Here is a 14,774-nt window from a genome sequence, read left to right on the forward strand (position 1 = left end):
GGAAAGAAGCAAGAGGAAATAAAAAATGACAACCAAGTGATAAACAGTCTGAATTTCATGTCCTTGAATTAAATTTCGTGGGCTGATCATCACACATAGGGATTCTAAATCACATATATGAGTCACTGGGAGAAACAAAGGAGTGAGGAGTTCAATATACGTCAATGATTTTACAAAATGAGTGGAATATAATTTGATCATGAAACAGTAAAAATTAAAGAGGTGACTGAAACCAATGGCAAAATTCCTCTTGAGTTCAATGGGCCACAATATTATATAAGGTGGGTTTTCATGTTCTCATAATTAACGTTTCTCTCAGCACCCTGGTGGTAACAGGGAAATTTTTTCTTCCCATAGCACCCATTACTTTCTGTATTCCACTGACATACAGACTCTCTTTTTCCAGTAACTTTTTTTTTCTACCAACTCTTACATTGTGTCACATTTTTGGTACCCTTCTCAGACAGAAACAAAATCCTGCAGCTTTTCATGAGGCCAAGATCTTTTTTAAAATAGGCTGAGCAACCAATGTCACAAACTTGGGACATTAGAGGGAATATCCTTGTTAATAATGCAGTCAAGCAGAAAGACATCATGGTTTGTATGTCTCCTGTATGTGCAATTTTGGTGAAAAGAGTTTGAAGACATAAGAATGGTGTTGCCCCCAAGAGGTGAGTTGATGCTCAGAGCACTTCCTAAAAAAGAAGGGCTGCAGTGAAGCACTGTCAGCTTGACACATGACATCTGCAGGGGCTCAGTGCCCTGTGGTCTCAAAAGACAAAGAAGGGAGACAAAGTAGGATATTTTTCCAACAAGCCATGTATTATATTACATTATTGTAGTACACTCTTCACTCCATCCCAGAGCATTGGTAAATGATTTATTTGATAGGCATATAGAAGAAAAACATGAAACATCTGAAGATTCCATTAAACTAATAGTTTGGTCATACTGCTAAGAAGTGGTTGATTCCTTTTGACAAACCAAACACATAACCAACATTTAATGCTAGATGTCAACAATACTGAAGAGCATCATAAGAAAGATCTTTTGTTGTCACAGATGAACAAGAAGCTTGTGAGCTACTGTAAGATGAACTGGAGATTTATATTTTTTTACTAGTCATACAAATGATCCTGGGAAAGTAATGGCGATTTCCTTGTCTTGTAAAGAGAAAGAATACCTACAAGCTCTATGAAGCAGAGTAACATGCTTTTGAACAGTGATCAAGAAGAGAATCATGAAAAATATAAGTGATTTTGATTGACATGGTACTTGAGTAATTTTTTGTAAATTCATAGTACCTATTTTGTAAATTCATTTGTACCTAAAGGTACAATACTGGTCCATTGTGCCAAAGAGAATATGTGGATAAAGGGTGAAGAACTTAAGACTTCTGAAGTGCTGAAGTTCAGTAATAGTGTATGAGGAAGATGAGAGAAAAGGTACCTGTGCATTTATTTATCTGATGGGACAGAAAGAAAAAGGGAAATCTTGCTTTGTGTTCTGAAAATTTAACAATATGGTGAGCTTTCTGAAAAACTGCCAATACTGACATACCTAGAGATGTCTTTTCTAGAATTTATTGACATCCGTGTTTCTTTCAATACAAATGAGATTCTGGCAAATAATTAAATACTCAAGAGAAATTTACATACTTTCTCAAGAAGCTATTTATAAAGTGGCCTAGAATATATTTCTATTTTGTTTCCTCCACCCTATGCTCCACTGAGAATCTTCTTTCCAATGCCAAAGTTCAAGAAGAAATTCATACCCATTACAGCAAAAGACTTTTAGGCTTACATGAGTGATGTGGCTGAGATAAAATAAACATAAACAGGCATTTCAAGAGACTATCTCTTGAAATTTTTGCTTGTTCAGCACTATATAATAGTTTACTCTGTTGCTTCAAATAAATCACAGAAAAAAGCACCCTTATATCTATGGATACGTCATCTTTCCTTTAGGAAAAAGGAAGATATATCTGGCATTTTCTTTGGGGTAAGATATGAAATTTAAAAAAAAAAAACTAAACCAAACCAAACAAACCCACTCCATATACTAATAGGAAATTTTCTGAATAGAGAACTGAAAACAGCAATGAAAATAATTTTGATGAATTGATGTCATATAGCATCAGTCTTGTCAGCTTTTCAACTAACATAAATAATCCTCAAACCTTTGACTTATTGGAACTGTATCTGTCTGGATGAGGAGCAGACATACATGGCTGCTGAAGGTCTGCTTCACTTCACAGATATATTTACCACCGATACATCAGATAACAGTGGATATTTTTGTTGTTCCAGATAGAGGGCTATGTCATATTTGAAGATACTCAGTATAACATGGAAAGCATTTGAGGCCAATAATGTGACTGAAAGCATCAAATGTAGTTAAGGAAATAACCTTGCTTTATTACTTTGCCTGAAAACTACATTTTCTGCTCCAAAGTTCTTTCCTCTGATTGTTAAATAATTTTGTGATCTAAAACTTGAAATAAAAAGACCAACTGTGGTAAGCCAGCAATTAGGAGTATAGCTAGATCACTATTAATAATTACTAGGTTAATGAAGGATATTTGGGAATTGTAATATATCTATATATCTCCACAGGGAAACAAATTTACATTCATATTCCTATTCTAATGTTTTCTCTTTCTAGGAGGTTATTATCCACACTCACCTTTTCACCAACACCTCCAACAGAGCCGATGGAGCCTGGGGGACCTTGAGGACCCTACAATGATAAAAGATATTTGTTATTCCAAGTATAGTTATCCATAATAGAGTGCTTATTACTGAATTACAAAGATAAAAAAAGAGGTAAATTCTTACATCAGCTCCATTAGGACCCTGGGGACCTCTGGGACCTGGAGGGCCAGGTGGACCCTGTATCAAAGAGACAATTTGATATCATTGTATCATGGAACAGCCATAAAGAATAAGTGCAGTAGGGATTTTTTACCAGTGAAAATTAATATACTCCATCTGTAGAGGGCTTTTAATCTTTGCAGTACTACAGGAACGGCAGGGCCAGGTTGCTGCCCATTGGATGAGCTCACAAGGTGGCAGGGGATCCAGGCTCTGGTACACAGTACCTGAGCTGGAAAGGATCTGATGCTTGGTCTCCTGCACTGTTCTTTCCCTGCAGGTTACCTGCCTGCCCACCCTGCTGTGCAGACACCCTGCACTAGCTCCTGTGTGTGCTGAGGGCCTTGTGGCAGTACTGCATCATCCTGCCTACAGATGGGCATTAATGAAGCATCCAGACTTGGCATAGGGTGCTGGAGGCAAATGTATACTGTAGAGAGCTTGCATTTCTGTCAGGAACAGCCCAGAAGGCATTCTGTCAACAGTACAAACAGTTGGAAAATGCATCACCCAGAGAAAGCAAACAGAGCCAAACAGTGTTTACCATCTTCTAGTCTGCAATTACCTGAAGCTAACATACAATGTCCTGAATTTCAGAAAAGCAGCTCCAGACTCTCTGGTGCAGTGGTATCTACTTTTTCTGTCCTGAAGCTGATTACCACTCTCCTGTCTCAGACACGCACAGCATCTGTTTTGCTATCTATTTTTCAGAGTATTTTCTTAACTTACTCAAATCTTGATATTAAAGATGAGGAGATAGTTGTGGAAAAGCAAAGTAAATCCCAGAGAGAGTTTGTTACACAAAATGTTTCATACTCAATCACTAAACTCAGGAGTAACAAACTGTGAGCTACAGAGAAGAGATAATAATATGTGGAGGATATTTATGGCCTCTACAGTGACTAGTGGGGAAAAAGTCTTACCATTGGGCCCACATCACCATTTTCACCTTTTTCACCTGGTGGGCCAGGCAGACCCTAAAACACATGGAGGAGAATACTATTAGTAGGGCACCTGGAATGATGAGTTATGAATCAATATGAAACAATATAAATGAGATCTATATGTGAAAATTGTGAACTTGGGAGAGGGCAGGGTGGTGGAACAAGAAAAGAAGACCAATTTGCATTAAAATGAAAAAGAAAAGAAGGTTTCTTTATATGACAGCATATGTATATGGAGTCCTAGGTTGCTTAAATTTGGTGAAGCAGAAAATTTTTTGGAAAACAAAATGCACACAGAAAAGCTAGGGTGGGTGACTTTAAAAACACTGTCATTGTTATCCAGAGGCCAAGTGCAGGTTTGGATAATTTAACTTATGCTATGATACATATATATGTAAAGAAAACATGATCAGTGCAGCACAGTGAAGTGGTATGCAAAGATGTAAACTACCTGAGTACTGGAAGTTGCATAACTGCTTTAATAAGGTGTCCAGTGGAGGTGATAAATCCTGCTGAGAAGCATTGCATTGGGTTATACAGACATACCCTTAGCACAAAAGTGTCCACGTTTGTCTACTAACAAACACCGAGAGAAGGAAACTGTAGCTGATACTAATATTGATACCTAGCTAGAAGCACTACCACCACTGAGCTGGGCATTCCCAAATGAAGGGTCAGGTACAGGTTATCAGGTGCAGGTATAGGTACAGGTTAAGGTTTGTGTGGTGGATAGAAAGGAGATGTACTGTTTGAATATATTCAAACACTATTGCCATCATTTTTAAAAGAGTGTATATAGGATTCATGTTACAGCTTAATGCATGGATTAGAATTAATAAGTGTTGTGTGCTCTCATGTTAATTAAATGGAAATGAATCAAAGATCCTAAATGTCTTGTTCTTTGTCTCATTATATTTAGGCAAATTAAATTTTTGAAAAAGCAGATTTTTCAACGGTAATTCTCTGGATGCAGCAGTGAGAAGCCTACATTTTACTGTATGCTTGCTTTGTGGCTTTTGACTCATAAAATATCAATTTTAAGAGGAAGAAACATGAAACTATAGGAACCCGCCTGTGATGGCTGCAGTATATAAGTATTATGGAGTTCTGCTAATCTTTCAGGACACAAGTAGTGTCTGTAATGGTATCACTGAGAAACATACTATGTTGCCGAAACCTATTGTGAAAATACTGTACATGACTAGGACATGTTGAATCCCCTTCAGGTTGCACCTTTTCTTAAAAGTGTGTATCTCTTGTATAAAGAAGTGCACTTGTTAAAACAGAAATTGTTTGTCAGTGAATGAATTACTGAACGAAATTCTAAAGCCTGTGTTAGCCAGTAGTTCAGTTTCAGAGCATTCTACTAATCTCTGCAGCATTAAATCTGCATAAACTTTATGAATATGGGATCTTTCGGTTCTTATTGACTGATACTATTATTTGTTTAGTAGAGGCCCATAGCCATTCAGCTTCTGACACAGAAATCAGGGTTCTTACAAGTGGAGGGTAAAATAAAGGAATTTACCTGTAAGCCAATAGGGCCTGGAGGGCCGGGGAAGCCTCGAGGACCTTCATCACCTTTTTGCCCAAACATCCCTTGCTGACCTCTTGGGCCTGGCTCTCCATCACCTCCCTATGTGGAAACAATGAAAAGCAAAAATATCACAGGTCTGATAATAACAGCAGAAAAATCTGCATGGAAATGACTGGAAAACAACTACAACAGGGCTCAGAATCATGCAAATGTCTTTACAAATGCATGCACACCCTCCTGATCAGATGAAATCTGTTATACAAATAGAATACCAGCTCATGCCCTGGTTTAATGTAGGTCAATTAATACTGCTTGTCTTACAAAAATTTTCCCTTAATTCCTCTTCTCTTTCACATCTGCATAAACATTCTAGCTGTTGAGTACCTACATATTAGTAAATATGAGTAGCATATAGTTCTACCAATCTCAAGGTAAAAGAATTCAAAGCCTTCTAAATAAAAGTAAAACTCAATCCACCTGATATCAGGTGGATTTTAAAAAGAGGTACTGTCTTTTAACTGCTGAGCTGTTATACAAACCACCAAACAAGTTCACTGAAAGGATGGGCCCCGTTCACTATTTACAGTATTTAATTTGTAATGATTCTGTCAAATTACTGCCCTGCTGTAAATCTGCAGTACGACACCACCACCCACCCATGCAGGCTTGTTTACAATAAAGAGCTGCACGTAAGTGCTCAATGACAGAACTGTTAGTGGGGATTTGAAATGCATTCCTGAGTAAGGAGCATGTAGCTCAAAGAACTTCTGAGTATCAGAGAAGTTATGCAAGGTTGAGGTTTGCTCTGAATAAGCTACTTACAGCTATACCCGGGGCACCAACAGGACCCTGGAGACCTGGGGGACCCGGAGGACCCTGCAACAGACAAACATCAAAAGGACAAGTGAGTGATTCTGACATCTGGAATGAGATTAAAAGCAAATACAGAGATGAGAGCAAACCCTGCTTACATGATCACGGTCTATTAAGCATTTCCACGTTTCTTCATAGAGAATGTAGATTATTCACAAGTCTTTTGCATTCAGTATAAATAATCATAATTTGTTTATTTCTCCAAAACTCAGATTGGCACATCTATAGGATACAATACTGGCATTTGTTGGAAGCACATTTTTAATGTTTCAGAATGGATTCCCACGCAAACATGAATTAAAATGAAAAATATTTCTTTCACTATTAAAAATATCAACACTTCCAATGAGATTTATGCAGGAAAACCTTCAACCTTTAAAGCATCATCTAAAATGGTATCTTTAATTGGAGTTCTTATTTTTTGGATTAGTTTTTATGAAACTGCAAATTATTTTTACAATAGCACAAAGCTTATTTTGACCTCCAGGAGATACAAAAAACTGTAAGTTCTTGCTGAGCACTGGAAGTCATGTTCTTTTGATATTAAGTCTTTTTTCAGCAGAATGGCAAAAAAAAAAGTCTCTGAGAGGAACTCCCTAATTTTTTCAGTGTTCTGGCAGAATAATAATTGTCTAAGTTATATTGCACATAATTTAGAAGTCAGTCATGCAGATGTGATGTAACAAAGCTATCTAACAGAGTAGATGAATGCCAGTTACTAATTTATGATGGAGTTAAAATGATGTGGTAGTTTGAATCTTGTTTTTTCAACACTAGAGGAACTAGACTGATGAAGAGTGAAGCTAAGAAAGCATAAAAACACCTGGCATTGGCTAATTCTGGTCTATATCGGATGGAAAGTTTTCTACAGCTTCTAGGCTGCAAATTTTATTTTAAAGTAGAATAATGCTTGGATTTAAAGGCCTTGGTAGGGCTAAAATTAGATTACTGTGCCCCTTATAGGGAGATTAGGAAAAGGGACTTCTTATTTCTTTCATTGGGTGCTTTGTATACTTTAGAGTATCTTACAGTCAAGGTATATATTTCTCTTATCATTGTCTTTCTGTCACATACCTGATGGCAATACATGAAGCAAAGCTCTCTGGTGATGTATCTAAAGAAAGGACTCCTAGAAATGCTCCAGTGGACTGGGGAGGGATACCATGAGAAAGGGAATGGGCATGCATGGACTTTTTAAAAAATCCCACTGAAATGGATTGTTTTACACTGCTGATGCTTCAACATTCTCCTTCATTTTATAGGTCCTGGATTGAGGCCTACACATTTTTAAACTCATTTAAAAGCCCCTTTTGATATAAAGCACTGTTGGGAGGTACTTTGCAATTGATTAATGAGAAGTTTATTTGGACACATGACCAGACCTTTTTTCCATGGCTATGGAGGGGAAATAGAGCTGTGGAGGGCAAATGGAGAGAGACTCAGAATGATGAGAGAATCTTCAGCTAATAAAGGCAGCTGTGACAGCTGTGGAGGTTTTGAAGTTCAAGAGAGGATGCATATCAACAAGATTGTGCTGTCCCTAGCTAGGATATAGATAATGGTATTTTGTTAGGCACAGTATATTTAAACCCCCCAAACATAAATCCTTGTTAGTTTCAATGGGGAATGGAAGATGTTTCCAGCTTTTCTTAAAGAGGAAAGAAGAGTCAGTTCTTTGCTCAGGATCCTTGCTGGGATCAGGCTCTAAATGCCCACCAAGGCTTCTCTGGGTGGTTAGGTATTGTGAATATCTGTTCTGCATGTCCTGTGATTTCAGAACTGAGTACTTCTTCTTTAGAACCTTTCAGAGGTGACCAAAAAGGCCTCTCCTCTCTGCCCCAATATACCTCTGTCAGCACGTTGAAAGGAAAGCAGATTTAAAATAAACACATTCTGAAGCTGTCAGAGCTGAATGGCTGCACTTGAGGGCAAACAGATTCAATACACGTGTCTTCAGCTGGGGTAACGTTCACTTAACTAAGCAGGCCTGAACACTGAATTCTGCATTTCAAGGAAAATGAATAATATTCTCAAATGCCTTAAACCTTGAAACTGAGAGTACAGAATACATTCTCAAATGATAATGCTGCAGACACTTTATTTGTAAAGCAGGTCTGCTGGAACATGCCCAAATACATTAATACTCACTACGGGAACTGTGGTCACAGTCTAATGCTCAGCTATGCTAAAATGATGTGAAATAGAGAAGTGCAGCATATGTTTGTTCCTGAATTTCTCTGATGCAGAAGCCTCTCTAATGAAGAGGCATGTCAGAGGGGAAAATGGGGTATGCATATGATCACATGCAAAGCCTGAAGTGGAACTGGATGGGGCTGGAACGAGCTGATCTTTAAGTTCCTTTCCAACCCAAGCCATTCTGTGCTTCTATGATTTCATGACCTGCCTCACGTGCTTCCTCTTCCCTTTCCTTTAAATGCCAGATTCTTCTGTGTACACAGGGCCTGCTCTGTTCTCAGCCTCTTTAGGTGGACAAACAGGAGCTGCATATATCTCTATGTATCCCACAGCTGGTTTACAACTACAACAGCAAACAGATTAAAATTTCAACTTGATGACTCGATGTTACAAAGTTAACCAAAGCACTCAGCTCAGTTATGCAGAAGTAATTTTAGTCTGAAGCAGAATTTGTTTAGAACTTGATTACACGTATATTTCTTGGAAAACAGGGATTTATCACAGAAATGCTCTTTTATGTATAGTATTACATTTCTGATGTTAACAGGATATTACAAATAATTTATTAAAACACTTGTGATTTAATCTATAAAAATAAGATTGTGAAAAGAATGTGTTTTCTACGATGGAAACTGCAGAAGTCTTTCTCACATAAATTATTGAGAAGAACAAGCTTATCTTTAAAAACAAGAACAACAAAACACCAAAAAACAAACAAACAAAACCCCAACCCAATTCAAACCAAAATAAAAAATGCCCCAAACAAACCAAAACAAAAACCCTTGTCATTTTTTCCCACATTTTATTGCCATAATTTTTTTCCTTGAAATTATCATAAAACTATGCTTTGCTTGAATGTGTATATAACCTCCTATAAAACATCATCTATTAATATCTAAGCTATAAATTTGGTGCAATTTTTAAAAGCAATATTGTCTTAAGAAGGCTCTATAAATGGTTAATTGCAAAAAGCACACAGTGTTTTCAAGATAAATACGCTTAGCTATGAATACCCCTATGTTGAGTTCTGAGCTTTGCTGACTGTGAATATTGTTGATATAATAATAAAAGGAATCTTTCTGCCCTTGCATCTTAATTTTTTTCTTCAGGAAAATTATTCAAATAAAGTGCCAGTTTATCCTGTAATTGAACACAAGTGAAAACCAACCTTTTTTAATTTTTGGGAAAGAAACCACAATCAAACAGAAATAAATAAATGCTAGTTTTATTCTTTCTAGCTTCAAATTTCCCAGTGGAAAATGCTTAATTTTATATTTCTGGCCTCAATCAAAAAGTGTATGAACTTTAGAATTATGTTTTGAAGACAGAAAAAGTCAAATTAAAACAGTAGAAGCCCAATTAGTCCTAGGTTCACTAATAGGCCTAATGACAATATATGAAAGCTTCTATAAGCCATTTCATCTTAGGTCTTCACTGTTCTGAAATGTTGCCATCATTTAATTGTGCTCTCCAAGAATTAGATATTCTTTAAAAATTTTAAGACAGTATTAGTAGATTCCTCCAGTGAATAGTTTCTTCATAGTTTTCATTGTTATGGGTAAGAAGCTGAAGCTGGATTTGTTCACACAATCCAGTCAGTGACATTAACACAGTAAGAGAGTGCATATGAATTCTTGGGCTCTCCCAGTTCAAATGCAGAATTATTTCAATGATACAGGAAGGGTGTTCAGGAGTGTAGTGTACCTTTCTATTTTTTAATGATTCTGTAAGCTCTAGGAATATGAACAATACTAAATATATGCATAGCTCTATAATACTAACCTCTGGTGTTGCAGTAAATCAACATTATTTTGAAGAACCATTTTAGAAGTGTGTCTTTTTTCTGCTCATTTATGTAGCAAGGCCACCTGCATGCTTCATGCATGAATACTTTTTATTCATAAAGATGTAATGGACAAAGGATTTTGCTACTCACGTTTTCTCCTTTGTCGCCTTTACTGCCTTTCTGACCCGGTTCACCAATTTCCCCCTGTAATTGAAAGTTAAAAGTTAAACTTGTTTAAAACGGTTTCTTTCACACTCAGCTGAAGTCAATATCACGGTATTTTTAAATGTTCCTGTTGATATGATTATTTTATGTTTTATGCTGCTGCTTCAAGTGAAAGCCTAAAGGGAGCAATTCTGCAATGATCAATAGTATGTCATATTAATCCAGATATTGATTGCTGTATTGCAAAGGGCAACAAGACCTGGCTTTGAAGTATAGTGCAACTGAGCTCTAAATAAAGGAAATTGTGTTCCTCTTGTCACCTTCAATATGAACTTATAATGAAAGTACCATGATTTACAGACTCATCTAACTGCATGTGATTGAACAACTGCTTCTCAATGTAGTTTACAGCATTTTAAAACTTCAGAATTATTCAAATCACCAAGAAACTGTGTTAGAAAATAATGTGGTTTATATACAATAATAACGGCCAATTAAATTAAATCACAGAAAATACTCTCTGTGGGATAAATAACACTCATGCATCACAAAAATTAATGTCAAAATGTTTACCTTTACCCGATGCTAACTAACAGAGCAGTGTTGGATCAAGCAAACATGCAAGATGATCCTGAAAGGTGCTGTGCCCTAAATTCTGCCAGAAGTCAACAGAGTATCTCTGCTGTGAACATAATTATTTTGACACTCTCAGCCTATCAACAGTGGTTCTGAATCCCTATATATTACTCATTCAGCAAACCAAGTTTTCTAAAATAGGCAAGAATCAATTTTGGCATCATATGCCTCGATTTATTTTGCCATACTTTCATCCTTGCTTCTTTGCCAGGATAAATGTTATTCTACTAGTTCTTGAACACAGATCCCAATGTCCCATGGCATCTGTCCCTCAGACATTTGACAGAAGAGTTTTTAAAGGTTTTTTACAATAAGCAGAGGAAGTTTGGGGGAGGCAGGGGGAAGAGTGGTTTGTTTGTTGCCATATTTATTGTGAGGAAAGCTACAGAGAAATGTACTGACAGATCTTCTCACTGATGCACTAATACCAATTAAAATGATTCACCTTGTCACCATCTTCTCCAGGAGAACCACTGGGGCCAGCAGGACCAGGAAGTCCTACAGGACCCTGTATTCCATCACGGCCAGCAGGACCTTGAGGACCTTTTTCACCCTGGTTGGAAAGAAAAGGAAGCAATCCACATAATCACAGGAGACTAATGAAAATTTCAGTACAAGGAGTCCCATTACCAATACAAAATCTAAAAAAACAGAACCCCCACCTCTCAAAAAAAGAAAAACAACGAAACAAAACAGCAGAAAGGAAACTCTCAAGGGAAGACAATATACCAGAGAATAATAATAATGGAAACCGATGTCAAATACACTTGTACTCTAATGCAGAGTGGTTGGGTACAGAGTTTTAATGAATTTTTTATTATATTCACTCCATGCTGTGATAATAACAGGTTTAACTCTTCTTGGTATTAGAGGGTATGACAATGAATGTTTTACTATTTACTTTATTATAAATCTAGAAGGAGTAGGTTGGGTATTCTGAGATTATATATTTAATAGGCAAATATTAGAGTGGGGAAAAGTAACCTTCTGGAATGAAAAGTCTGTGCCATGAGAGTTTTTCAGGACTGTGATTACTTACAGGAGCACCCTTCTCCCCTGCAGGGCCTGGAGGACCCTGAGGTCCAGGACGACCTGGAAGACCAATTGGGCCAGCAGTGCCCGCTGCTCCACGTTCCCCTGGAGAGCCCTGGAAAGAAATACCAAGTGTAAGGGAATTCTGATATAACCCAGATAACTGCTGGTGGTTTTCATGACTGAGGTCAACTGAGAAAATACCTGTTTCTGAGTGAGATTCCAGCTGGTAGAAAGGCACACATGCAGCATGAGTGCAAGTAAAGAAAAACAATGAAAGAACTAACCTGAAGTTCATATTCAATACAGTTTATACAAAACTAATTTATTATTTTTTTTCATAAATATCACTTCATGTGTTTGTTCATCATAATAAGAGTGTGCTTGAAAATAGCTTGTTTTCAAGAACTTATTTCTCTTTGTTTTCAAAATGGATTAACATACTACTTTGATGAAAGAATAGTCACAATATCAAAACACAGAACTAACCCTCAGCACAACACAAAGTTTTAGTCAAGTTTTGTGCTGGAACACTGCTGTGATGATCAGTATGTTTCTGCATTTCAATTCACCTGTGTAAAAATCTATTCAAATACAACAACTAATCGAGTGTGTCATATAGAAGAGGCTTTTATGCACAGTATCTTTACATAAGCACAAAAAAGTTAAAAATCTAATATTGTAAATTAAAGGTGAAAAGACAGGCACTACATGTTGAAAACCACTAAAATAGAATCTTTGTTTTCTGTCTCTTAAATTATTTATAATTTTTGCATCAATAGGGCACTGTTAATGGTGCTCCCCAACTTCTCAGCTTTACACCTTCAAAATAGTTTGTAATACTTTAAAGTTTTGATTCATAGTTTCACTTTTCCAATGGATATATTAGGATTGGGATACATCATGGAATAGATAAGTAATAGATGGTGTAGCCCAAGGTTCAGAATAGCCTTTATTTTCATGTCCAAGCAAGGTCAAATTTGCTGGCCTTTGGACATTGAAATTTTAAGATGCTTTCACCTATGAGGGCCCTATTTTTTGCTTTTACTCATGACACTCTTTTCTGGACTGAACTCATTGGCATAACTAGTACTAATTTCATAATAAGGTGCTTTTCCCTCCAGATAACTGTGGCAGAAAGAATACTGAATGATTTCTTAAAATATTTTCATGAATTATCTCAGTAAGATTAAATTTACGAGTGTTCAAATAAAGTATTTGTATGGGAATCATAGATGACTTTATCCTTCCAGGTGTTGGGGTTTTTTAAAGTCTGGGTGAATGCCCAAGTTTCAGTCCTATTTCTGTTATTTTAGTTCCTAAGGCTTCAGTGAATTCAACAAGAAAAAGTCACCACCCTGCAGCCATTCTACCATGGTCTCTGATCTTGTCAGCTCTCATAAACTAAACAGTTTTAGGTCATCTCATCAGTAGAACACAAGAATAGAGAGGAATAAAACCCAAATAACTCTCAGATCTTTCTTATGTCAGACAGCAGACACTAACAGTAGCCATAATTTCTAGTAGCTCTTTTTACTCAGCCAACTTTTCACATTTATCTTTTCATTTCACCTGAGTATGAACAGGGATTAAACCTTCTGCTTTCAAGGAACCTCTCTTTGTGAGAATGGCCTCTGATCAAAGCAGAACACATTAAATCATAGTCACAAGTCAGAAAAGCATTTAGGCAGCTGTTTAAGTCTGTTCTCCCTTTCTGTATTTGTTATATTTTTTGGTCACTCTGTCCCACTATGAAACAATCTCCTTATATTATGACACAGTTTGTTAACCTGCAGCCTTGCAGTGGTATTCACATCTTGGGACCTTTCCATTAATTCGTGTTTTCTTTTAAAAAAACTTCTCTACAGAATGGAAGTGTCATGTTTTGTCATGTCCCTTATACGGACTATAAACTCATTATCAATCTTGGGTTTATCTCACTTTCTGTGACAAAATATGTAATTACAGCTGTAATATACATTACATAGCAGTGGCAATACTTTTACTGATGGTTAACAAAATGCTCAACAAGTGAGGGTCCCCGTGACTGCAAAATGTTAGCAGAGAGATGAAGATAGCTCTAGATAGCTCAGTACCAATAATTGGGTAGCCTACAGCTGGCTTATTCTCAGTCTAATTTGAGCATCCTATTCCTAAATGAGCAAATGAAAAATGACTGCTTGACATTCCAAAGAGCTTTCTCTCATCAGCATTCAGCATCCCACACAGTAGTATGAGAAGGGAAGAAAACAAACAGAAGACAAAGATAGCAGATAAAAGAGAGCTGTTAAAAAACCTCAAACAAAACCCCCACAACAACAAAAAAACCTCAACGACAAAAACATCCACAAACCCTCCACAAAAAAACCCCCCAAACCCCCCAAACGTGAACCCCTCACCACACCAAAAGAAAAGCCCCCTTGCTCTGAAGTGCATTCATGCATCTCTTTCTTTTGTCCAAATCCCTCTAAACACAGTAATTGGCACACACAGTATTTGGAGCAGTCATTTGTTTGGTATGCTTGCAGATGTATGTGCTAGCCAAATAAAGCTTATAATTGACTATATATGCTAGTTAGGAGCAATTGGCATTGGCAGGGAACCGGAGGAAAGTCATCCAGTGGCATGAATTCTGTTCCTATTATAAATGGCAAATGAAGACTCCACTATAATTACACTTCTGGGTGTACCCGCTGTGGGCTAAAAATAGATGGGAAAATATTTTAGGATTA

General features: G+C 36.9%; 1 protein-coding gene across 7 annotated transcripts in view; it reads right to left on the minus strand.

Moving 5' to 3' along the window:
• The window catches only part of COL11A1 (collagen type XI alpha 1 chain), a 131,622-nt gene that overhangs the window by 26,260 nt on the left and 90,588 nt on the right, over positions 1 to 14,774 (minus strand). For all 7 annotated transcript variants that reach the window (XM_050306663.1, XM_050306667.1, XM_050306664.1 and 4 more), the window contains 8 exons: positions 12,050 to 12,157; positions 11,456 to 11,563; positions 10,360 to 10,413; positions 6,177 to 6,230; positions 5,346 to 5,453; positions 3,797 to 3,850; positions 2,838 to 2,891; positions 2,686 to 2,739 (listed from right to left, as the gene is read on the minus strand). In XM_050306663.1, coding sequence (XP_050162620.1) covers positions 2,686 to 2,739; positions 2,838 to 2,891; positions 3,797 to 3,850; positions 5,346 to 5,453; positions 6,177 to 6,230; positions 10,360 to 10,413; positions 11,456 to 11,563; positions 12,050 to 12,157 — 594 coding nt within the window. The remainder of the gene's footprint in view (positions 1 to 2,685; positions 2,740 to 2,837; positions 2,892 to 3,796; positions 3,851 to 5,345; positions 5,454 to 6,176; positions 6,231 to 10,359; positions 10,414 to 11,455; positions 11,564 to 12,049; positions 12,158 to 14,774) is intronic.

Source organism: Myiozetetes cayanensis, unplaced genomic scaffold (assembly GCF_022539395.1).
Source record: "Myiozetetes cayanensis isolate MyiCay16 unplaced genomic scaffold, myiCay2020 scf12, whole genome shotgun sequence".
Classification (NCBI taxonomy): Eukaryota; Metazoa; Chordata; class Aves; order Passeriformes; family Tyrannidae; genus Myiozetetes; species Myiozetetes cayanensis.